Genomic DNA, 25,338 nt, shown 5'->3' on the forward strand with positions numbered 1-25,338 from the left:
AATTTATTCCTAATGATTGGGAAACACTGAGTTCTAAATACTTCTCGATGATGATGACGATGATGATGATGATGATGATGATGATGATGATGATGATGATGATGATGATGATTAAAAAGCTCTTATATAGCACTTTTCTCCATGGGTATGGAGCTCAGACATCAAATGGGGTAAATAGCATGCAATTAGCAGAAGAGGGGTGTGGAGTAAAAGGAGGACGGGTGCATAGCCTGGTGCTGTCTTTTCACAGTTCAAGAGGTCAGATTTCAAGGGTTAGATATGCACTTCATGAAAGCAATGAACTAATAACAACATTATTCATTCACGTATGTATTCGTCGGATTGCTTACTCCAAGCCGAGAAGTGTTCACAAATTATGTTTTCACACCTAAATGGCCATCATGCTCAGTCTCTAAACATCGAGCAGTCAGTAGAATTTACAGAGTAGGATCAAGCATCATTTCTCCCCCTCTCTCTCTCTCTCACACATCAACTAGTGTCAAAAAGAAATCTCAAGATCAGAACGACACCCATGTCTCCCATTCAAAAGAAATTGAAGCCGCCGATATGTAAGGGTTCATCGCATCCACATGTGTGTTTGTTTACTCCACATATGGAAAAAACAAGTAAGTTAGTCTATACTTCTGTTCTCTTTATAAGTAAGAACAAATAAGTATAGTCTTTGACAGACACAGACAAACCCGGGTCTATTTCTGCATGTTTGTAAAAATGGATATAATAATCTACAACGATAAAAAATATTGTCAAGGAAAAAAAAGGAAAGATAAAACAAACGAGGAAACGAACACATAAATGAACAAACAAATGAACAGAACGAACAAATAATTAAATTTTCAATGGACTAAAGAACCTTTATTAAATATTGCAGAAAATCGTAAGATTTTTTTTTTTTTTAATAAAAAAGCTCTTTAAACCCCCTGAAGCGTGACATTAACGATGGCCGCCGACCGTAACCTTTACATTTTCCCACTGCGTCGGCCTACCATGACCTCAGGTTCACAGTTAGTTAAAGACATTACAAACTGTAATAGGCCTTTATCCAGCTGTCAACAGCGCCTTCCCGGGCTCTGGTCCCGCTCACCCTCCATTTTGCCAATGTCTCTCGTGTAGCCTCGTCTTGGTGGTGACTTCTGCTTGGCCTCCCACCTCAGAACTCTGTAATGATATGATAACAGGACAAGTCTCACAGGAGCAGTTGAGGTTTTCGGGGCACAAAAGGGGTTGTCTCAACTGAATTAAGCCGTTCACCTCTTGATTTCCAATTAAGTGCCAGTCATCTCCCGTTTCGGGGCGGGCGTCGGGCCTGCAGTTGACCCGCCATTGTGGCACCCTGCCACTGCTGCCACCTCTGGGACCGGTGCCAAAAGGCCCAGCAAGTCCGCATCGATGATGCGTGAATGTGGAAGCTCTCTGCAACATTAATCAACCTTTGTTTCGCATCACTAAGGACAATAAATAGAGGCACCGCCAGACCTCACGCAGCGCCTCTTGCCCTCCAGACCATCACCGACAACTCTCTTTAGCACAGACTTTGGTGCAACAAGCTGTCCTCTCGTCGTCGGTGACGAGAATTCTTGAGACTCTCAACTGGAGGAAGACCAGATGTAGCAGAGGGGACTCGTTTTAGTGTAGGAGAGAGACTGAGACTCTGTGAGTAATTTACAGGGAGTCTACGGGTGTGTCTATGGAGCGGCTTCTCGAGGACATTCTTACCCTACACTTTTTTCACTCAGCCAAAGTTATTACCACCCAGATATTTAGTCTGAAAATTTTCGACAATTTTCACTGAAATTAAAACTAAAGACAGAAATTCAAAAAAATTTAAAACATCCAAAATTATTGACGGAGAAAAACAAGCTTTTTTAAATAAAAAGGTTTTACAATCGTTTCGCGTCGTGTCCTCGGCAAAAATAACAGAACAAAACAAAAGAAAAATAAACAAGAATAGACACAAAAAAGCTATGGAATAAATCGTAGATTTCGAAATATTTTTTAGGTATAAAGAAAGAAAAAGAGCTTCAAAGGAGTATGAAAGAGAGAACAGCCTTGTCCCTAAAGGTGCAAGTGATGAAGAGGCTGCTTCTTGCCGATCCAGACACCCAACAATGTGAGCACACACACCTTCATCTCATCCTGTCTATGGGGCGCCAAAAGGGAATTTTAATAATTTTCTTTCTATCTATACCATTCATTTTGTATTTATAGAATGTATAATTATAGAATACATTCTATAACTATTGAGAGGAAATTTCGGTAAAATCCAAGTATATTCTTTATATTATTCTGAAAAGTTGCCATTCAATTTTACAGATAGAATTCGATAACATGGCAAAAGAGTGCATTCCATTATATATTGAATACTATATATTATATAGCCATACTATAGAATGCATTCTAAAATTATAAAATGAATTGTATAGCCAGAGAACGCATTTTATAATTCTAATATCAAATGAATGCATTTCATAATTCTTCTTTCAATGGAACTCGCTGTAGAATGCGTCCTATAATTATAGAATCAACTGTATAGCGAGAGAGAGAGAGAGAAAATTGTAAAAGAAAATCCCCTTTTGGTGCCTCCTACCTGTCCAGCTCATCAGTTCTGTGGTTTCCGCAAGAGCTCAGCGTGACTCGTGTCACGTGTCTCACACAGCACCATCCCTGTCTTTCTCAAAGAGAACGAGTTTCCTGGAGTTGAAGAATCGATTAATTGCCAGACTTTATCAGAGCAGACTTACAGATACACGTACAGTGGAAATATAAACTTGTGTTGAGTCTACACGTGGGCCTAGAAAGATTTTACTTTGGCGTTTATGAACGAAGTTTGTTGTTGTTGTTGTGTTGTTGTTGTTGTTGTTGTTGTTGTTGTTGTTGTTGTTGTTGTTCTTCTTCTTCTTCTTCTTCTTCTTCTTTTGTGCCTGTGTGTTATTCTGTCTAATGACAACATGTTTATTTGTGGATCAGATAAAAACTCTTAAGAACCTAATAGTGTAATATTTGTTTTTCAATGACCTGCTAATTTTCATGTCACCCTAACTCTGGGTGACCACCCACTTCCCCCTTCAGCGCCTCCTTACGTTTCCAAGATACACACTTGTCTAAATCATAGTTTACAGCAAGAAGTCAACAACTCAAAGACAACAAGAAAAACAGAGATGATATAAACAAATATGCCTAATTTTGTGGACAAACTTTTGTGGAGTTTTACCTCTTTCTATGCATAACAGTCTTTTTATGAATGTGTCTCAAGAACGGAAGACAGGACGTATTCACCCAGAGTTTTTGGAAATAGTATCCATCACTGAACTTTACCCAGTCATTAAAACAATCCTGTACCCGACTACTCCTGTTTAATAGTGCAAAGTAATATGAAGAATTATACACACTTAATATTATACGCATTCACAATTATCGTATGTTTAATATTGTAGTATTCTTTATTAATTATGCCAAGAAGGGACAGACCCCGTGGACAGTTCTTTTTCCCAGGAGCGGATGTAGCTGACTAGTCTTTGTGCCTCGTGTGTGCAGCGTCAAGGCACCGGTCAAAGAGCCGCCCAAGAGCAACCCCAGCAAGCGGCACCGCGAGCGCCTGAACTCTGAACTCGACCACCTGGCCAGCCTCTTGCCCTTCGAGCAGAGCGTCATCTCCAAGCTGGACAAGCTGTCCGTCCTCAGGCTGGCCGTCAGCTACCTCAGGACCAAAAGCTACTTCCAGTGTAAGTTTGTCTCTGTCTTTGTATCTATGTCCATCTATCTTTTAGTTGGTGCGTCTGTCTGTCTGTCCGCCTTTCTACCAGTGTGTCTGTCTGCCTGCTTGTCCACTAATGGTGCATTCTCTCTTTTCTTTTTTTTTCTTTTTTTTTTCTCCAGTAAGCTTCTTTCAAGGTTCAAGGTTCACCGTTTAAGTTTCTTTGGTTCATCGCAACATCTCCATTGCTACCACAACGGGATCTCTGCCCGAGGCGAGGCATAGAAATTAAACCGTAATTAAAACTCGAGCACCACGATTTCCACTCCAGCATACTGAACTGATGGATGTCTGATAATGCAGGACAAGTGCGTCAGACTCGGTCCAGCCCCTTAGCATCCCCATCCAGCAAATTAAAAAAATAAAAATAATTAAAGAAATATATTGATTGCGTTTGACTGTATCGCATTCTGAGAGGAAAGACGGGATTACGAAAGCGCAGGCACTTGAAATACAGTTTATGTTACTAGAGGAAAAATGACTCGTCGCCATTTGTTGTCTAACGGGGTCTCTTCATGCGGGGCCCCTGTCCCTGACGGAAACGCTATCGATTCCTCTCGTTCAACGAGTGTTTAACTTCGTGCTGCATAATTGGCGTAATGAATGGTGCTGGCTAGCTTTCTCCCGCTTACCTTCGGTCCATATCGGGATAGCCCCGCGGGGCCCAAAAAAATGACAAAAAGCAAAATAAATAATAAAAAAATGTTCCACAGAATTAAAATATCGCCCGCCACTTCAAGATTTGTTCTTTTCACCGACCGATGCCTGGCAGCTCCGACATTAAGTCCCCCACCCTACTCTCTCTCCCTCCCGACTCCCTCTCTCTCTCCCTCCCTTGCTCCTCTTAACTGTACCCAACCTCTCTCCCCCCTCTCTCTCAGAAGGGTGTTGTTTCTGCACACTGAAGCAGCAGGTCTAGTATTACCTCTCCCTTTTATGCATAGATTTGTGGTAGGGGGGTTGTTGGTGGAGGGAGGAAAAGCGAGTGCGGTGCCGCTATTGTTTTGATTAAGACACGGCCATTGAGCGACGGGCTCTCATTAAATGGCGATGAGCTATGGGGCATGTCAGACAGCCGTGCTATTAGCCGCTAATCAGATGGGGCCTGAGAGGCTAAAGTATAGTGCACGCTTGCTTTAACTCGCGCAGATAGGCAGTGCTGCCGGATATCATCAGTTGCAGTCCATATGATCTGACCACTATTACCTCGGCCTTCATAGTTTTAGCTGGTAGTTTCCTCCGAGTTTCCCATCACTAGCCCCCCCTGTCCTCCACTTTCCCTCTTCCACTGTTTTCCAAACAGGCACTTCCTTCCCTCCCTCTCTCTCTCTCGATCTCCTCCCCCCCTTCATCTCCATCACCCATCTTTCCATTCTCCAACATCCTGGTCACTGGAAAGAAACGACTTATCTTAGAGATGTGTAGGAGAGAAAGGGAAAGATAAACATGGTTCGTGTGTGGGGGTGGGTTGGGTGGGGAGGAAGAAAGAAGTAAAGGGTTGAGAAACGGTTGACTCGCACCCTCCCCCCGACCACGAAAAGATCTGTCATAAACCGTCTGTAATAGAAGGATGCTCGCACAAAATTATGTTAACATCTTCGAGTGCTTAGAAAACATGGACTCGATCAACAAATGTCAGAGTTTTCCACTTGGATGAATGAAACCTATATTTTTGAGAGCGAGGTGGAATAGAAAAGGCAAAAGACAAGTATTAATAAGGTTTCCATATATATATATAGTAGTCAGACATACGCAGGCAGACGTACATGAACCACAGACATTTTATTTACGCCTTTTTATTAAAAAGATCGTCAGAAAGTAAGACAGACAGACGGACAGACGGACAGACAATGACATTTCTTTATTTACAAGAGGTAAAATAAACAAGAAAATGTTTTTTTTTTCATTTAGCCCTCGCCCTCTACAGGGAAGAAAATTAACTGCGTAAATGTAATTAATTAATTATAGAATAATAATTTGTGGTAAACATAAAGGAAGGTGGATATGTACAAAAATATGTAAGAAAAAAATATGGATATGTGTGGATATATTTACAAGGTTTCCTGGAGTTGAGAGGAATCTCAGCTATATATGTCTTGAAAGTATTTAGATAGATGGAGTCGAAAGCAGTTCAGGGAGTTCAATTGCTTTAGATGGAGAGGTAGACTGTTCCACAGTAGACAGGTAGGTAGGTATGTACATCAATAGATATATCTCAGGACATGCTAGCGCTGCAAGTTATGTGATAAACGTGGGTTGTAAGATGGGAAGGACGTGTGGCTGGGTGGGGTGGACGGGTGGATAGTGGGGTGGCTGGGTGGGTTAGCTTGCACGTCAGCGTAATGCGAGGGTACAAGCGGGTTTGCCGGAGCAACAGGGATGAAGAAGATAGTGTAGGAGAGACCACGACCCGATACACCGCGCGTTCAGCAGTGCGTGACCACAATCAGTAGCCGCCATTATCGTCTGCAACAATAGCGCCCTCTTGAGTTTCTAGGTGATCTCGGTGACCTCCCCTGCTAGGCGCTTTGTCGCCGCTTGACAAGGCACATAATCAAAATTCGCTAAGTACCGGAGCGACGACGCCGCCTACCAAAACTTCTGTTTGTCCAAGGAGGACTTAACTGCGTGGCTCGAGCAGGGTACAAAGATCAGAGCCTACCGGGGTATAATCAGCACTCAGGTGTACGCCCCGCGAGGTGGCTGGGTGGGTCGGGGTGGGGTGGGGTCGACATGGGGATAGCAGGTGGCAGACCTGGACAGGGGAGGAGACAACCACACCATCTCGGCTTACCTCGGCGATTTCTAGGGTTTCATTCGCTCCGCACTGCCCTGACCGCAAGTCGGGTGCGGAGCTGCGCACGCATTGCCGGATGGTCACGTCATTCGTCCGCTTACGGCGCATGCGCAAGATCTCCGTGTAAAGGTAAAGGTAAAGGTCGTTCCCTGCCCTTTTCAGGTAGTTTGGGGAGTGAGGTGTCAGAGACCTCACTTAATTATGTGGGGGCGGTGCCCATCTCATCTCCCTCCCTGCCTTACCTTCCAGAACCAAAGAGTCAGGTACCCATTCCTCCAGATGGTCGACTTGATGAAGGTTTCTTGCGCGACATGGGTATCGAACCGTTGCGCCTCTCAGTGAGGGTTGTCCCCCCCCCCTGGTTTACCTCCTTCATCTCCCTTCATCCTCCCCCTCGCCACATCAAATAGCATGGCGATTGTGGAATCACTAAAAGAACTTTCCTCTCCATTAAACTAACCTACTAGAAGAGAGTTTTATATTTTTGTTCCTTGTGATGTTGGTGTTCCTGTGCAAGACAGTGTTTTTGAACGATCTAATTCTACGACAGTTTTAATTTCAAACTGTCCATATTTGATATAAACACCTTCAAAATCTGAAGAATTTAGGTATGAAATTTAAAAAAAAAAATCGTCGAGAAAAAAAGTAGATAAATTTAATTATCTATTTGAACATTTTTTTTCTATTTTGTTGATTGCACTAATCCTTTTTTAATACATTACTAGGCTATCACCGCATTTTAAAAAGCTTATTTATGATTCCGACGAACTGTTGTTACTCCTGTTGTTGTTGCTTCTGCTGAAATTTCTTATGTACCTTGATAGTCGGCTCCATAAAATATATTTTCAATTTCTGTGAATAAAAGTACAGGCTGAGATGGCAGTGTCCAAAATTCATTCCTCCGATTTAACATTTTTTTTTCTTTTCTTTCCAATTTAATGACATTTGGTGACGAATGATCAATCTAGAGAAATGGGGGAACCGTCAAAATGATTCGTGGAAACCGTGTTGTGCTATGCGATTGTTCGCGCTTCAATTAAACCTGTGTTATTTAATCAGCCTGACTGGCGCAACCCCAGACGCTCACCTTTTGTAGCCAGCCTCCCGGGACGGGTAGCCCCGGATTAACTGATGCCTTTGATCCGTCAATCAATGCATAATTTTCATTAGTGCTATAAATAATTGACCGAACAGATGCCGTGCTGGCCCGTTCATTCAAGGTCTGTCGACTTGACGGTATTTTCTTACCCGGCGCGAGGCGCGGTGCTTGCTGGGACAAAGCAGAAGGTCTGGGCACCAGACGCTGGCCATGGGTTCTTCTGTGCCCGGCGTTCGGCCCGACTGCCACCCGCAAAAACTAATGGAATTAACACACCTGCCTTCTCTCTCCCTCCTCGTCTTCGAGTTTATTTCCTTGGCATGATTCAGATTGAGGTGTGGTGGTTGGGGAGGGGAGGGGAGGAGTCAATGACGGATGAATCAGACTGGACGTCAGGTAAAAATCTCCAGGGAACCGTGACGGCAGCCATGACCGCTTTCTTGTCACTCTTTGACATTCTGCACACTTGGATTAAGAGAAAATTCAGTCCAGTAGGGAATATTTAGACCAAAAAAAATTTCTGGATGTCTGAAATTTTCTTTTATGCGCGTTTCCCTGAGCACTTTAATTCTTTGAGGATGCAGCGTGCAGTGATAAGAGGAATTCTATTGTTACCTTTATCAGTCAATGGCTTTATTATGCTTTATCATTGGTTTTTAACTGCAAAAGCGATCTTTTAGAAAATGAAGCTGCCAGGAAAGTTTTGCAAATGAGTGAGCGATTTAATAAAGAAGGAATATGAGAGAGAGAGAGAGAGAGAGAGAGAAAAGAGCAGGCAGGAAGGACGTAGCTGAACGTGTTCTTATTTGTCCAGTGCCGGGATGCCTTGTTATAAAAGTATAACAAACAGTTGTAAAAGTATTTACTGAATGTTTTAATCATTTCACACTCATTTAATCATTTTTGTGTTACTTTTTGAATACCGACTGCAACCGCAAAATATTTTAACTTACTCTTTCGTTGTTTTCAACTTTGCCTTTATATCTTACTGTATTCTTTCAATATTTAAAACCTGTGATTATGCTACTAACTAAAACTGACTGTTTGCTGCAAGAATTTAAAACCATAAACATTTATCATTTTTTAAATTTATATTTGGTAATTTTTTTATCATTTATCATTTTGTCATAAACATTTTTGTCGCAGCTCATAGTTGTCCATATATTTATTCAAATTATTTTCGAGACTTCTTGAACAGCGAACGTTTCGAGCTTTTCTCGTGACAATTTTTTAATTAATAATTTAATTATGAGAGGATTTCAGTATTTATTTTTCTTCCGTTGTTTTTGAAGCTCGAGAGTACGTGACGTGAGACCGGTTCGTTACTAAAAATAGCAGAAAAAAAAGTTATTCGATTGCCAGTGCGCTCGATTGCCCGCCTGTTTCTCTAACACTTCATTACAACAGCGGGAAGAAAAAATTGCCTTCCACTCGGGACCCCAGGCCTCAAGAAACGAAGAATAACCCCAGCACCATTTTGAACTCGTCACTTTTATTAATGTCCCCGGGGGTAGATATCGACAGGCCACGCGGAACTTTCTGCAGCAATTCTATTTTCTTCTCAGCACGAACAAGACAAATGGATTGTTGACTGTTTTGATAGCCGCCTTCAGAGAAGCAAGGGCACAGGACGGTGCAGGAAGGCGCCAGTTACATGCTTTTATCACCTGCAGGGATCTCCCAGGTGTTTTGATTTTGCACACGATTTTATTTTTCGAAAGAAGGGAATCGAGGATGGGTGGGGTGGGGGTGGGAAGGACTAGGAGCGGAGGGTAGGGAACGAAGGAAGTCATTTCTGTCAGACCCTACAGCAGGTCAACAAGCGGTCCATCGCAGATCCCTGACATCATCGAGGTTTTTTCTTCCTGTCCTCCTGGAGGGTCTTTTTTGACTTCCTTTGAGTTGGGAGGTAGGGGGAGGGAGAGGAGGAAGGGAAAGCCGGGGTGGGGCTCTGACACGTCATTGATTAACAGATTCACTGCCTCCGTACGTTGCTGGACACTCGGGTGCAATTAAAGACACATTCGGACCATGTGCTTCGATGGTGTCCGCCTTGTGGCGACACCAAGAAGTTTTCTCCCCTTCCACTCACTTCCATGACCGTTTAGAAAAATGTTTTAAACATTGAAAACTCTCTTTACAGACATCAGAACCCATCAGACACGTAAGAGGTCTGAGGTCCGGGCTTTTGCAATTTTTGTTTCCATTAGGATGTCCAGGCCATTTTGTGTTTTTTCCCCCAGAAAAGATCGGAAGCCTCCAGGCTGCAGGCGAGAAGAGCAGCGAGAGCTGTCAGAGGTTAGCTTCCCCTCACTCGAAAGGGAACTGCGGGATATCTCTCACCATGGGTCTTTAGGGGGGGCTGTTTATATGGGGCGTGCATGACACCAGCTCAGACTGTCACACGTCTAGTGGACCCTCTCTTCGTCACTGATTTTACTACTCTTAAAGGCTGAGTTTTTATGCAACGTGTAAAGTGATTAAAAAATAATTAACCTCTAACCTATGAAATACTCAGAATGCAATGAAATTAAAATGATGTAGGTGGTAGCTAAACTACTTTGAAGACTCCTTGTTAGCCAAACTGTCATTGAAGACTTCTCTGTTTTGTATATTTTTAATTTTTTTTAAAGAGAATAGTTTTTTTCCCGTGCAGAAAACAACTACTCAAACTGATTATCCATCAACATAAATATCAAAAAAAAAAAAAAAAAAAACGTTGTCACGTCCAAATGTTGGGTAGATAATAGTTCTCACCTCAATCCACAGGACATACTCCTGTTGTCTAGTGTCAGGCACTTAAGTGATTAAATAACATCGGCAATAAATGTAATATTATTTCTGGTGGCCACTTCAAAACATTTTTGCTTTGGTAGAACATCGTTTTGTGGAACATTGTGGACTGCTTCATTTGTTTTTAAATCTGTAGCTTTGAAGCAAAGTAAAGAAATACAAGACGAACGCTTTCTTGCCCCGGTCCAGTAGCAAAACAAATTATTTGTTTGTCGTCCTGCCCTGTTTCCAAAACTTGGGAGAAAACTTCCATTTTCAGTTTGCACGTTTGGTCCACACTAGCAACGGCAGCTGCAGTGTCTATGTCATACAGGACTCCCGAAACATCCCAACATCTGTTTCAAGTAATTAGCTTCGGTGCGAGCTCGGATTTCGTGGCCATTAATTACTAAATAATGTGGGGCAAAAATATTGCTGGCCATGCGGTGGGCGGCGGTAGGCGCGGACACTGCTGGGCTTATCGCCATGTTTATGACGGTGGGCTCGATGGCTGGGACACGGTGTTAGCGGGGATTACAGTGGGAGGACGTGGGTCTCGGTGGGTTTTGGTTGCTAGCTGGTACCCGTAGACTGACTGACACTTTTGGATGCACAAGGGGCACGCGCATGGACATGCACGTGCAGAAGTGCTTGCTTTAAAAAAATGAGAATAGAGATGTGCGTGTGTGTGGGTATATGCATGTGTGTGAAGAGAGAGAGAGGAAGGAGAGTGTTTTTTTTTAAAATTTATCTTGCTGCTTTTGTTTGTTTGTTTGTTTGTTTGATTGTTTGTTTGTTTGTTTGTTTGTTTGATTGAAACCCACGTGCAGTCTAAACTGCCTTACTGATGATGACATCACAATCATCTGTTTCAGCCGTTTTGCCTGCCAGGTATGGAATCGAAAGCCACCTTATGTCTAGGGCACACCTGTTCCACGAACCCAACTTTTCCGAAGGAGACAGCGTGCTGCAGGTTAGTGTTCAATATTTTCGTATGCCGTGAGACAGACATTTTACAAATTTCTGGGTTAGATGTTTTCTGCAGGACAAAACCTTTTTATAAAATAAAAGTTCTGAGCTCTACACAAGAATCTCTCAAAGTCTTAAACATAGTTTACCTCAGGGATTTGAAATGAAAAGCTTCGGAGCGCAGAAGTGTTTCATTTTAAGTGGAAATTATCATGTCCACAAATCATGAAACACGCAGTATGTATAGCAGAATTGTTTTCACACTGCCAGAATCCCACAATTATTATTTTTGTTGTGGCAGGCTCTGTACGGATTCATCTTCGTCGTAACGTGCGATGGAGAGGTATTCTTCGCCTCCAGAACTGTAGAGCAGTACCTTGGCTTCCACCAGGTGAGAATTTATCTTGCTAAAGGCCGTTCTTAACCAGGCAAAACGCAAAGCTCCAAACCTCCAAAGCTTACTAAATCATATTGCATCGGCAAATAAATTTGGACGTTGACAAAATGTTCCGAAGAATTTTCCCCAAACCATTGTTTTTTGTTTTTTTTTTTTTTGCTCTTCACACCAAACTTAGTCAAACCAATTCAATGGCGCCAGGTATTACCCGTCCTCCCACCAGGTCCAGACGGCTGGTCCTGCCGCAGCCGCACGATTAAAGACATTAAATTACAGACTTGCAGTCACGTGATCAACCCCAAGTGTCAGGACATGATCTACGCTGACCTCTGGTCTTGCACCTAAGCGGCTTTCCAGAACTAACACACGTGTCCCCGACCCCACCAGCCATCACCACCCCCTACCCCGACCTCCCCAATTCGGATAGTTAATTAGCTGCTTTTGGGAGTCATTAATAACAACGGCTCCCGCTAATCTTAACAAATCGCATCGTCCTGTTCTCAGGGAGGGGGAGCAGAAGTGAAGGGTGAAAGGGAATGAGTGTGAAGTGAACTTTTATAGATTGAAATGGTGTCGACAAAGAGACGAATAAACGGAGACAGTTTAGAAAGGTGAAGGGTAGTGGCTGAGAGGGGCATGACATGACTTCTGTTTTGAAAAGTGGAAGTGATGTTAGCGATGAAGAATCTGAACTGTGAGGAAATTGTATTTGTAAATCCATTCCACATTCTTAAACAACTAAAAAACTTTTTAAAGTAATATACCAAATTGAATTTTAAGGAAATTTAACGGCCTCTTCATTAGTTTTCTGTTGAAATTTTGTCAATCATCTGAACCTCTTATTTTTTTTATTACTCTGCATGAAATGTAAATAAAATTTAATTTTTTAATCTCTAGAAAGTGAAATAGAAAATACTTACAGCCGCACACGAATGATTGCTTTCTTTGTGGATACAAAGAGTAAATTTGTTTCTTAAGCTGGTACACGATTTTTCTTGCTAAGACTTACAAAACATTATTTGTTTAAGATTACCCGTATTTTACTGTTGTTACCTGTCAAACCAAGATCGATAAGAGATTTAAAGGATTTAGATAATACAATGTCAAGACAATCTGGATGATTGTCCTTGGCAAGTCTTTGTTTTGAAAACAAAATGATATCCGCCTTTCAGTCCGACATCATCCACCAGAGCGTAATGGAGCTGATCCACTCGGAGGACAGGGAGGAGTTTAAGAGGCAGCTCACCTGGAACGCCATGTTGCCGCAAGAAAAATCTAACATTCCTCTTCATGAAGTTATGCTTCCAGGTGAGAATAGCAGGGGAGGTAACGCAATGGTGTCTGCTCACAAGTTCTGTCGACATTTTAAGATGGTCTATAAGAACAACCCGCGTTGAGGTTGACTAATTTAATAAGCCATTTATATGCAGGGAATAATTGGAAATAATTGCAGAATAATGTAAAGGTATGTCGCACAACATGGATTGTTGTTGCTTCACAAAGATCCAGTAAAGTCAGCAGCAGAATCCTCGGGTAGGCGAGAAGCAAGAAGCGCCTCGACTTCAGTTTTTTTTTCTGTTGTGACAGAGAACATCCAGCATCTTCACCGTTCCTTCACTGTCAGGTTCCGGTGTCTCCTGGATAACACATCTGGATTCATCGTAAGTTGACACTTCATGTCCTCACCTCTATATAAAGTGCAACATATGATGGCTGATGTCGTCGTCGTCGTCGTCATCATCATCATAGCCCTAAAAATTATCTTTTTTTTCTTATTGGCATGTTCTATCCTGCTATAGTTTAACAAAGAAAAACAATCATTCTACCAGCTATTTGATTATTTTTCGTAGACGCTGGAGTTAAACGGGTGGATAAGGGTGCTGCATGGCCAAAGCCCTCGAGCTGAAGATCCTCAACTCGCTCTCTTTGCCACGTGTTCGCCCTTTGGTCCTCTTTCACTCTTTGACATACCGTCCAGGGAGCTCACCTTCAAAAGCAAACACAAGATGGACTTTTCCTCGATCACCATGGACAACAGGTAAAACATTCAGAAGATTTTATTTATTTTATTTATTTACTTTATTTTCTATTTTTGTTAAGTGTCTTTTTTCTCTAGTTATTTTTCTTTGTTCATTTTCATAAAATCGTATTTACAGCTTTGTCCACTGTGGACAGCACATTGTCGACGGTGATCTCGCGTGCAACACACATATAAGCTGCCTGATTACTGGCCACGTGACAATCGCAATGATTGTTTTTTTGACACTTTCATTTTCGCTGGTGCAAACAACTCGCAGTCCTCTGCTCACGTCATCAAAGTAGCTCGCACTTGTTCTTACAGTGTAAGAACGATAGCTTCTACTCCATTCTACACTTTTTTGGTAGGAAATCACGGGCAAGTATCAACGCACGCTGATTTGAGATTTTTTTTTTAACTTTTGTGTAAAATAAACTTTTTTTTAATGACAGTGGGACCTGGTCGGTGCTTAAAACTATCTAATTACAGAACAGAAGAGCCGGCTTTGAAGCCGGAGGATTAGTGCCCCGGAAGTGCTAAATCACTCAGACAGAGTTCACGAAGGATTAGAGTGAGTCCTCCATTTCACAGTCTGAACTGTGTGAACGTGTGACTCGGATGTAACATGGCGGGGATCTGCTTGGTCAACTGCGAGAGAACCTTCAAAGCAGCAACTCGAGGGACATTCCTTTCTTATGTTCATCGTAGAGAATTGGAAGTGTGAGGGTGGTTGGTTGTCAAGGTGGAGAAGGTCATCTGCTGCATGTTTTTTTCTTTAAAAAAAATTTCAAATAGCTGAGGCAAGTTTTGACAATATTAGGAAAGGCCTTTTACAAAATTACCAGAGGTACAAACAAATCCAGCCCACCTCCACCCCGAAACCCGATCGCGTCTCCAAACGACGGTCTCCAAAAAACGAGGAGGCGTCGAGGATTAGAACGACTGCAGTGAACCGCACCCCTGTCTACCCGGGTGAGACGGGTGCAATGGAGTACAGTTCATAATGCCGAGCTTCGCCATACCCGGCCTTGCCAAAATTGAGTCAAAGGTGAGAGTCAAGGGTGACCACTCTTACAAATGGGCCATGGACGATTCAGACCTCGAGCTAGCTTAGGAGTCAACGAGAATAAATCCGAGTTGCCGGGGTCCTGGCCGCTTGTATCGTATGACACATTCCATCCGACAAGTTATCGCAGCTGAAAGGTAGGCAGCCAAGTCCCGGTCTCCTGTGCACCCGGCAGAACGGCAAAGGAAACGCGATCCTGATGGCGACTGACTGGGAGAACAACCTCTCCGGGTGTGCTCCATTGTTTTGCTCCTACGGTCCAGATTGGCAGAGGCCGAGATGATCGGGTAACCAGGAGGTAGATAGTGTTTTCCACTCGACGATGACCCCGGAGATTAAACGTGTGTGGGAAACGACCACACAAGAAGAAATGCACTAAATACACCCGACTGAGCAAAAACAACTCAACGGTCTCACATCTGATAAATCACTTTACTGTTGTGTCCGTTACCGTGGGTATATGCACATTGTTATGTAGGGTATTTGTTCACTTGGCAAAATATTTATTGTCTTTTCTTTGACAGACATATGCTCCATCGGCTGATTTTTATTTTGGGTGAATAAATAATTCTATAATAACAGAAATAATCATCGAAAACGTGTTTAGTTAACGAGCGGGTCACGTGCGACATAACAAGGTGGAAGATCACAAGTCCTCTAATGTATCAGTTCATCAGGTTATTGTGATGTAACCAAGTGTTCCGTGGACTCCGACCAATTAAAAACTCATTGATTTTGTTAATTGCCTTTTTAATTTTTCATAGAGATTAGTGCGATAACAAACTTAAATAAAGAGTTCGGGAGAAGGGTTTTGATTGACACCACTTTAAGGAAGGTACATATTATATAAACACGAGACAAAGTGGGAGGGAATGTACCTCAGCAAAGCCCAATGTTTGAAAGAAGGTCGTGGGAAAAACCGAATTCGTCATATACTACCTTTCAACATAAAAGAAAGTATCGTTGTTCTTCGTTCAGATTGCTGGAGTCCTCGCCGTCTCTAAATACTTTGATCGACTAACGGGCAGAAGCAAACGTCGATTCCAATTTCAGATTTTGCTTATTCAAAGACAACCACACCATAGAAAGTAGTCGTGTTAAGCAAATTGAAAAGACACGCGAAACCATTGTTTGTTCCAGGGGAAAGATGATGTTCGGTTTTTCTGAGCACGAGCTCTCCTCCAAATCCGGATATGACATCATACATCCGGATGACCTGTGCTACTTTTCCTCAGCACATCAGGAACGTAAGTATTTAGCTTCTCGTCAGATGTATTCCAGGATCCACCTTCTGCCCGATGTCTTTGTACCGTGCTTGAATTACCCGTGTTTTGAAGTATTATTTCTCGTGTTTCGAATGTGGTGTACGTAACAGAAGTTTGTTTTTTTGAACAAAAAAGTCTCTTTCCAAAGATAAAATATCCAAATGTCCATGAATTTCCGCAGCAAACAGGACGCGCAGAAGTTTTAAATGTATGGAACGAAATTTTTTTAATCAGAAGGAATCTGTGAGTATTTAGAAACTTGGCGCCATTCTTCTTCTCATGCAATGTCTAAGAGAATCATTTGTGTGGCGATCAGTAATCAAGACAGGAAGCTCAGGGCTGATTGCCTACCGCTGGTTGACCAAGGACTGGCGCTGGATGTGGCTGCAGTCCAGCTGCAAAGTCATCTACAAGAACAGCAAGCCGGACTTCATCATCTGCACTCATCGCCAGCTGACGTGAGTGACACAGATTGTTAATTATTGTTAATTATGCGACTGTATTGGATAAGTTACAGTACACCAAGGAATTGCAGATTTTTCTTCCTTTGCTGTTTAGTGAAGATTATGAGACCGTCTATGATATAGAATATTAGCTAAAAATATATACACGTTCATTTGATTCGCAAAGCTTTGAACCCGCATATCTGCATACATGCGACTCCCTCTCTCTCTGTCACACACACACATGTATTTATTTTATATACACAGGATGTTCAAATGAAATATGAAACTGGGATTCACTTTGGCAATATTGAATGTGGAAAAAGAAATAAGAATACATTTGCAGATTTTTGTTTGACAGCGATGACGAAGGCCAGGACCTGTTCACCAAGAGAGGGAACGAGTTCAAGCTGCCCTACCCTCTTTTAGACCTCGACATGTGCACTGGCTTTGGGTTTGGCGACGAAGACCTCGGGGCAAAGTCCAAGTCAAACAAAAGCAAGAAAAAGGGAGGGCAGGGCAAAGACTGTGGCCAGAACGGGAAGAAGCGAAAGGGGGGTGCCACGCCCACCCCCGCCGGCTGCATCATCAACGGCATCGCCAACTATGGGACGCACTATCCGACCTTCAACGCCTACGAAGCACCCGCCACCGACTTCAAAGCCGCCGACTTCCTGTACCCGTATGGCTCCAACAGCTACTCGCTCGAACCCGATCTGTACCGCTCGCACGGTTACGGAGCTTTCACGCCGTCAGTGTACCACCCTGTGGACACGTACAGGTTGGATTCAACCGACAAACACGGCCTCTCCAACGGGTACTTCCCGGACCACAGACAATACCAGCTACCCCTACCTTACGGCAGCAACGCCTACTCTGACGTCATGGGGGCGTCCGCCAAGTACGGGTACGATGTGCCGAAATACGGCCTTGACACCTACAGCCTTGACCTCACCAAGAGGATGGGGATGGGGGAGGATGTGACGCTCCCCCACCCGTCACACCCTCCGCCCCCGCTTCACGCGGCCTCACACATGGAAGCCGCGGACGGGAGGGGGAAGTTCGTCCATGAGTTCCATCCCCAGCATGACAGATACACACCCCGGGTGAACGGCTCGGGTCTCGAGCCTGTGGACCTTCGATCGCCCATGTTCGGGCCGACCTCGTTCATGAACACTGTCGAGGGGTCGGTGGCTCCTCCATGTGTGCCTCCGGCGCTGTTCAAAGGCGTGCATCACAGTTCTGCCCCAGTGGGTGGCCCTCAGGCACCTCCTCCTCCACCGCCGCCCTCAAACCTTCTGACCAAGGATCCCAAGCTGGACAAGTCTCTGTCGGTCATGACATCGTCCGCGTCGTCTCTCTCGGCATTGCCTCCCTTGCCATCAGCTGACCTCATGCCGGCCATGACGCTCAGCCACAACACCGTCATCAAGAGCACTTCCGGCCTCCACGACCCCGGCGTCACGCACATGCACCTGAACGTCAGCACCGCCTCCCTGACGCTGGGGTCCGGTGGCGCTCAGACGCCACCCAGCGTGCCCCACACGCACCCTCTCACCCGCCACCACCCGTCCAAGGCGTGTGACGTCAGTGCGGGTTCTCCCTGGAACGTGTGCCCCGCCGGGATTCACGTGGGCAGCGGGAACGGGGCAAACGGCGGAGTAGGGTTGGGGACCCCCAACACGGTTACCAGCCCCTGTCGTCAGCAAGACCTCAGGGAGGACATGGGGGTCGGGGTGCACATGAACGGTACGCAGGAAGACCATCATACCCATGGTAACTCCAGTCCCAAAACTGCCGGCATCCCAGCCTCCGTCATCCAGTCCAGGTGAGATCACAGGTAGCATGCAGTCGGTGTGGGTTCTTCTTGCATCCAGGTTTTTGCTAATCTTTATATCATTCTATCTTACATACTAGTTTGCTTTCTACTCTCGCATCCAACATCCTTCACCAAAGTTCATTCTTTTGTCCATCTACCTCTTCCTTGTTTGCTTTCTATGAAAGAAAAGAATGAACCTTTTTATCCATTTTTTTTGGTTGCAGTTAAAGGTATACATTCTCGATTGATCTCTATCTCTCACCCCAGTACATCTCCGTCATTACTTTTCGATATTTTTTATTTGTTTTCTTAAATGTTAGTTTCTTTCCTTTCATGCATAAAGAACTTTTGACTTTCTCACAAAATGACACACAATGTTATTTAGTCAGGAAGAGGAGACGAGATATGAATGAAGCAGGCGCTCAGTGCGGGTAGGCGAGCGGGAGCGAGACTTTCAAAAGCAAAAAAAAAAAAAATAAATAAAAAATAATAATAATAAATAAATAAAAAATAAAAATTACTAATTTTGATAGAGTTCAGTTTTGTGACAATGTATTCACCAGATTTTGCTATTGCGAAGGAAAACTCCAACTGCAGGTCATAAAGCATGTGAAAACATAGTTTTATAGTTTTCTTTGCAATTCAAGATTTGCTGAAGAGCTGCTGTACTTCGATTCCAGGATATGCGAAAAACAACCTGCTGGGATCCCAGTTCCAGTGGTGAAGTCCTCATCCACCTGGCTTCAACACTTCAATAACAACAATAACAACAACAGTCACAGTACGGCGAACAATAACTCTGCCAATGGAAGCCTTTTACATCTGACAACTGCGGAGAGGGACTGGGGGCCGACCCAGGATTATTTCTCCAAGTCCTTCCGCGGCCATCTCGGTGATAATTACCAGAATATTAAGGTAAATATTAATGATGGTCGTCTTCTTTCGTGTTGGAGAATTTTCCCTCCTTTTTCTGTGCTTTTGAACTCCTCCAACTCTTCTTCCATCTCGTCCTAACTCTGTCTGTGTTGGTGTGTTGCCAGGTGGATGTTCTCTAGCCGTGTCCAGACCAGCGCCACCACGTGACCAGAGGCACATCGTCGAAGCAGCGTCCACGACGCTCTCCTCCAGGCAAGAGATCTCTCAGCACAGGAGGGACAAACCTTCAAACGGTTGCAGGAGTCTCTCGAACCTTCGCACGCTCTGCTGCACAGCGCCGCCAGCCTGTCCTGCAAGCAGTCTGTGACGCGGGACGACGGACTGGACGCACGCGATGTCATTCTCAGGCAAAGACTCGACCACAGATGGGATCTTCGAAAATGATGTTCTGGCCCTTGTCGAACGTTTTGACCAAGCTTGGATGAAAGTCACAGGACACCAATGATGTTTATTCGGGGGAGGGGTAGGTGTTGATAAACGTTCGGAACATTTAACCGTTGATGAACATGCCGAGCAAAGTCCATGTTTATATGCCAATACATTGCCAATACATTTACAAATATTATGGGAGGTTGTGACAATCGGGGGCTTACCCCGGTTAGGAACGGCCTTTATACAAATCTGACGGCGGTTTTTCGAAGATGACGTCACAAAACTGGGAAGCTGACGTCTTTAAACTGCAAAGTGTGAATGTGAACTGCGCTCACTCTTTGCTGACTGCGCTCTAAGACGGTTTTCACCAGTAAATTTTTCTAGCGTGCACGTGACTCTTCAGCCAAAGACAGTTCCACTCCAGGTTGCTCTAGCACCCCGACCATGGCGTACCTCTGATTGGTCCTGCACAGTCGTAGCCAAGATGGCGTCTTCGAGAACATTCAATACGGACGCAGTTGAGCTGTAGCTATGAAGACGTTCGCATTCCCGGGTGCGAACTGTGTTAGCAAGGCGAGCACCCGATGTCACATGATGCTATTGAGCAAGTTGGTGTGTTTAACCAGACCATCCTTACATTTAAAGCTGTTAAGGCTTGATGTACCGTGATCAAACAGATTTTGATATACCTTGTTTAACACGTAGTTACTTCCTCGGTCCAAGGAGCCAAGGGTCCAAGTCCATCCACGGCCATGGACCTCAACTGCACGTGTGTTCGACACGAGATACTAGAGACACGTGACCACTTCTCGCGGCTTGTCTCGGAGGCCAATGATTCCAGTCACGGACATCGTCCATCCACGCAACAAGCTTATTCTGTCTCATACGTGAGTCTGGTGAGGAAGACAGGTCAGAAACGAGCAGAAAAGACAGTTAAAGCAGAGAAAAGGAAAGAAAAATTTTAATTGTTTTGGTATGGAGTGCACCGAGTTCGAGGCTCTATGAGTGCGTTGAAGTTTGACTCTGCTCGTGCACCTGACATTGAAAACAAATATACCTAACGTCCAGTTCTTCTAGGTTGCTAGGTAACATCTGTAATGCAGAAATAAATCAAATATGGTGGAGCACATTTAGGCAACACCAAGGTCCAGGGGTGAGGCCAAATACAGTTCCCTGTCTCGTTTTTCCGTTCATAAAATTGTTTGTTCGCCCGTTTGACATTGTTGTGAAGTGACAGGCACTGTTCAACGAATGAGAACGAGACACCAGTGGGTTTGTTGATTTGTTTTACAGCTTCACTTTTTTTTCTGCGATCGTTTTCCTAATCTTCAAACGTGCTTAATTATTTTTCTAAGTTTTGTTTTGCTTCAGTTGTTATTTCTGAAAAAGCGTGTTACAATCCTCGTGAAGCTTTCTTACATGTATGAGTCTCTGTACTTCTCTGTTTTCTTCTCTCTCTCTCTCTCTCCCTCATCTCGTCCTTATCTTCCTTCTTATCCCCTTTCCGCATTCGTCCTCTCCGTAGTACTTCCCTCATTTATTCACACTTCTCTCATTCTCGCTTTCACTTTTCTCTGCCTTCCTTCTATATTGAACTTACCTGAGTGCGTGTCTATACCAGAGGTGAGCATATATCGTGTGTGTATACTCGTGCGTGCGTCTGTGTTCGTCTTACCCGAGTTTGTGAGGATGCTTGCGTGTGAATGTGCATACACGTACTTGAAAGATACCAAAAAAATGCGATTTCAGAAACCAATGTCGTCAAAGATATGAGAAACAAAAATGCAAGTTATCCCAGACCTGATGTTCATCCAGCGACCTCCGCCTCCATCTCCCATCAGTTTACGTGGAATCTTTTCAAAAATTCGATCACTCTAACGAATTCTGACAACAACCGCCACATGGTCACATGAATAAATGCACGTGCGAGGAAGTCGATGCTCTTACACAATAGACAGAGGTTTATATAACAAGAGCCAAACGGGGAGAAACAGATTCTGAAAGTTTGAACTTAGCTTTATTTCACCTGGTCTCCATTTTCCTTTTCCTTCTCTTCATTTTCTTTAAAGTTAGTCAGCAGTCTTCCCACCCACCACCCCAGCAAGTTGTACATTCACCGTGGCATCGCTCTGTGTTGCGTTGTTCAAAGTTTATTTCTGACAATTGTTATCCAAATGTGCTGTTCGTCAAATAAAGTAAACACAACTCTCTCCCTTTTATTTTCTAGAACCAGTATTTCTTGAACTGTTCAACGTTTGTATGCTTTAAAGCCACAATCGTTGTCTTACGTTTAGGAACATTTATTTTAAATTAATAGAAAGGCTAGATAAATAATTTGTGTTCATTTGATTGTTGTATATTATTGGGTTGTAGGTCTGTTTTGCAGTTGGATTATTTTTATTTTCTAGAAGAAAGGATGTACTATGCAGATTCAATCTCTGTCCAGAACATTTTTATTTACTTCGCAAGTTAGAATGTAAACTGAAAAATGAGACAGTAAATGCAATCATATTGCTAAATATAATGTTCTGAAAGAGAGGCTCTGACAAATTTGTCTTTCAAACATTTGGGTTAGACGGGAGGTACAAGTGCGAAGAATCGTCGTCGTCCAGTTTGATGACACTCGAACACTTAGCGTCTTTGCAACATAGGAAAACACTGAGTAATAGAAAGCTCAGTATATTTCAAACATATTTGTCTGTATTACTGGAGACAAAACAACTTCAAAACAAGAAGAAAAACATTTTCAACAATTTTTTTCTTTTCTTTTTTTTTTCTCTCTTCTCTATAGTATCCTTCTCTCTTAACAATGGCCATGATGAAATGAAATTGTTTCTCACTGACATAACAAAGTTTCTCTAACTGTCAAGAGTTTGTAAATCAGAGCATTTCTAAATTGTCAAAGTTGTGACATGTGGGGCAAGACAGCTCCCTGGTCCTTGCAATGCCTGACCAAAGCCAATCCATCTAGCTGTTGTGGCCATCATGATCTCTAACTAGGGTTACTCCATGTTCTCAGTCCGACATTGTCCATGCTCCTATTTTCCATGAAGACAGAGGGTTGCTTTAACTTCAAATGTGACTTTCGGAACTGGAGGAGAAAGTGCAGCAATTCTGTCAGCCTCATCGTCACAACCTTCATCGGTGTTCTCATTGTCTTGGAAGAAATTGTTAAGGTGTAAGCGGGTCAGAAATCCTGATGTCCCACTCTGAGACTGTGAAATAGAGGAACAGCCATAGACTCGAACTGCGGTCCCACCAGTTTCTGTAAATATGGTTCTTGTAACTTATAATGCATCTTCTTTTGTACATACTGTAATCTTTGCGAGTCTGTTGTGATTATGATATTAAAATACATTGTCTACTTGCCTTGAAGGAGTTCTCTTATTCTCTCCAAGTCTTTGATATGTTAGCTGTACATCTGTGTGTGTGCATGTGGTGTGGATGTGTGTGCATTACGAAGCTGCAATATTTTGATTAAGCATGGATTAATTTTTTTCCGTGTTGGTCTCAATGAAGAAAAATAATTTTAAGTGCACAAAACAAAAACAAAAGCGCATCGATGAAAGAAAAATTAAGAGCATAGATGAAATATTTTGCACAAGTGAACTAGTCGACAAAAGAAGTCCATTGGTCAGTTAATGAAGACAAATCACAGTCTCAGCTACGACCTACCTGTCATTCTCACGTTTGCTTCAACAAACTGGAGTGAAAGGGTCTTCAAGCACATCCCAGTGTGTCACGAAGATTACCGCTAACTTCAATGACTTCTTCCCACATCTTTAAGAGAGTGGAACAAAATTGAATCGAAAGTGAATCAAATCCGACATTTCTTTTTCTTTTTTTCCCTCTGCAGACGGTTTGGATCTGTTTGTCACTAAATACTTCAGTCAGTCAAGTTGGACTTTATCAGCCTGGTTCAATTCTCACGGAGAAACAGATTACAAAACTGTTAATAGTTGTTTTTCTTTTCTTTTTCATTGAAAATTTCCTTGATATATTAATGAATTGTATGGTGACGGCAGGGTTAATGTTTGTTGAGAGTTGTATATTTCTAAGGCCTTGTGATCAAGGTACATAGCCTGTCGAGTTCTGAATCGAAACATTTCGGAGGGAAAGGAATAAAAGATAAAATAAAATGAGTTGACAGGTAACTGCTGCAAAAGCCTGGACATCCCAAACGACCGTTTCACGTTGGAAAGAAGAGTTGGGGTTGGATCGGAGAACCCATAAAATTGCCACAAACCATCAGCAATTCTATCACCGCGATGGGCTCTCCATCACCAGAAAATGATAACGAAAAGGTACATCAAAAAGGCATCACACATCTAAACAAAAAAAAAAAGTCTGTAAATGCACACGATGGGTTCTGAAACAAGTTGACGGTTGCCATTAAGCCACCATTCCATAGTCTCGAGCCCCAGTTCTGGGGGAAAAGGTCCAGGGTACAAGACAGCATAATGGCTGAGATTTCCAGCAAAGCGACTGAACTTCACATTATGCTGCGATGTCGTGCACGCTGCCAACCAAGCGCGCCGCCATCCTCCCAGGCAACGGGGGCTGCTTGAAACGCAATTTTTCTTCGTTAACTTCCCAGCGTTCTGTTCGCGATCCGTGGCGGAAGTGTTTAGGACAACTTTTATGGACTCTTTCGATCACGGCCGTGGCGCGCACTCTCCGGCAAAGCTGGCGACTTCTCAAATTACAGGTGATGCACCGTCAGTAATGTGGGCTGCCTCCGCCCATGGCCTCTCTCCCGACGTCCCCTCGCTTCCAGAATAACCGCTCGTCTTCGTCTGACCTACGGCCGTCACTTCCGGTTCAGCTTTTCAATGTTCAAGTGGAACTATTACGAGGCTTTACTTCAAGCGCTGGGGTCTGGTTCGCTTGCGACCAAATGGCTTGATGGAGTCTGGGTCTCTGTCTCTCTTAAGCCACTCCTGTGTGTGTGGGTGCGTGAGAGAGAAAGGGTTGTAAGCCAGTGAGAGAGAGAGAGAGTGCAGAAACAAATATATCAATAAATATTTTTAAAGCTATGTTTTAACGATTGTGCATCCTCATCTCTATTCCATCGACATGTTTGATGTTATTTAGCTTTTATAGACTCGTTTGTGTGTATATTTGAATGTGTGTGTGTGTATATATATATGTGTGAGTGTGTGCTTGTGGTTGTGTGAGCGTGAAGCAAAAAATATCGAACTCCACTTTTTCAGCCCTCTCTAAGCCCCAAGATCGATGTATATCACGGAAATGACGTCACTCCAGTGTCTCAGGACAAGCAAAAGTGCGCCGCCTAGTGTCCAAGAAATGAAGCCTTTAACGTTCTTTATGGCAAAGCCACGGAGAAGCTTCGGGTTTGGAAAAGAGAATGGGCTGGAGAAGAACAAGATTTACTAAAGTTTAAATGACACTGTTAGCTAAAAAAAAGGAAAGAGCAGTTTCTTAAAAGGTCTTTCATTATTCTCATTGTGGCCAGGACTGCTGGCTGTTTGCACGGCTAGCAACCAATGTATTTGTGGATATTCAAAAGAAATAAAAAAGGAAAAGGAAGTTAGGTGGAAAGTGTTGCAGTTCTGAGAAAAGTAAACAGAAGAGAGGTATGACAAAGAAAAGA

The 25,338-nt window shown here is 43.4% G+C and overlaps 1 protein-coding gene across 1 annotated transcript in view; it reads left to right on the forward strand.

The window, feature by feature from the left end:
- LOC112566642 overlaps positions 1-23,093 on the forward strand; it is a 42,544-nt gene extending 19,451 nt beyond the window's left edge. The window contains exons 2-12 of the mRNA XM_025242919.1: positions 3,553-3,740; positions 11,316-11,413; positions 11,711-11,800; positions 12,979-13,114; positions 13,394-13,467; positions 13,657-13,844; positions 16,030-16,136; positions 16,471-16,612; positions 16,959-18,425; positions 19,097-19,331; positions 19,457-23,093. Coding sequence (XP_025098704.1) covers positions 3,553-3,740; positions 11,316-11,413; positions 11,711-11,800; positions 12,979-13,114; positions 13,394-13,467; positions 13,657-13,844; positions 16,030-16,136; positions 16,471-16,612; positions 16,959-18,425; positions 19,097-19,331; positions 19,457-19,471 — 2,740 coding nt within the window. The 3' untranslated portion in view covers positions 19,472-23,093. The remainder of the gene's footprint in view (positions 1-3,552; positions 3,741-11,315; positions 11,414-11,710; positions 11,801-12,978; positions 13,115-13,393; positions 13,468-13,656; positions 13,845-16,029; positions 16,137-16,470; positions 16,613-16,958; positions 18,426-19,096; positions 19,332-19,456) is intronic.
- Positions 23,094-25,338: the final 2,245 nt, after the last annotated feature.

The sequence above is a fragment of the Pomacea canaliculata genome, linkage group LG6 (assembly GCF_003073045.1).
Source record: "Pomacea canaliculata isolate SZHN2017 linkage group LG6, ASM307304v1, whole genome shotgun sequence".
NCBI classification, from domain to species: domain Eukaryota; kingdom Metazoa; phylum Mollusca; class Gastropoda; order Architaenioglossa; family Ampullariidae; genus Pomacea; species Pomacea canaliculata.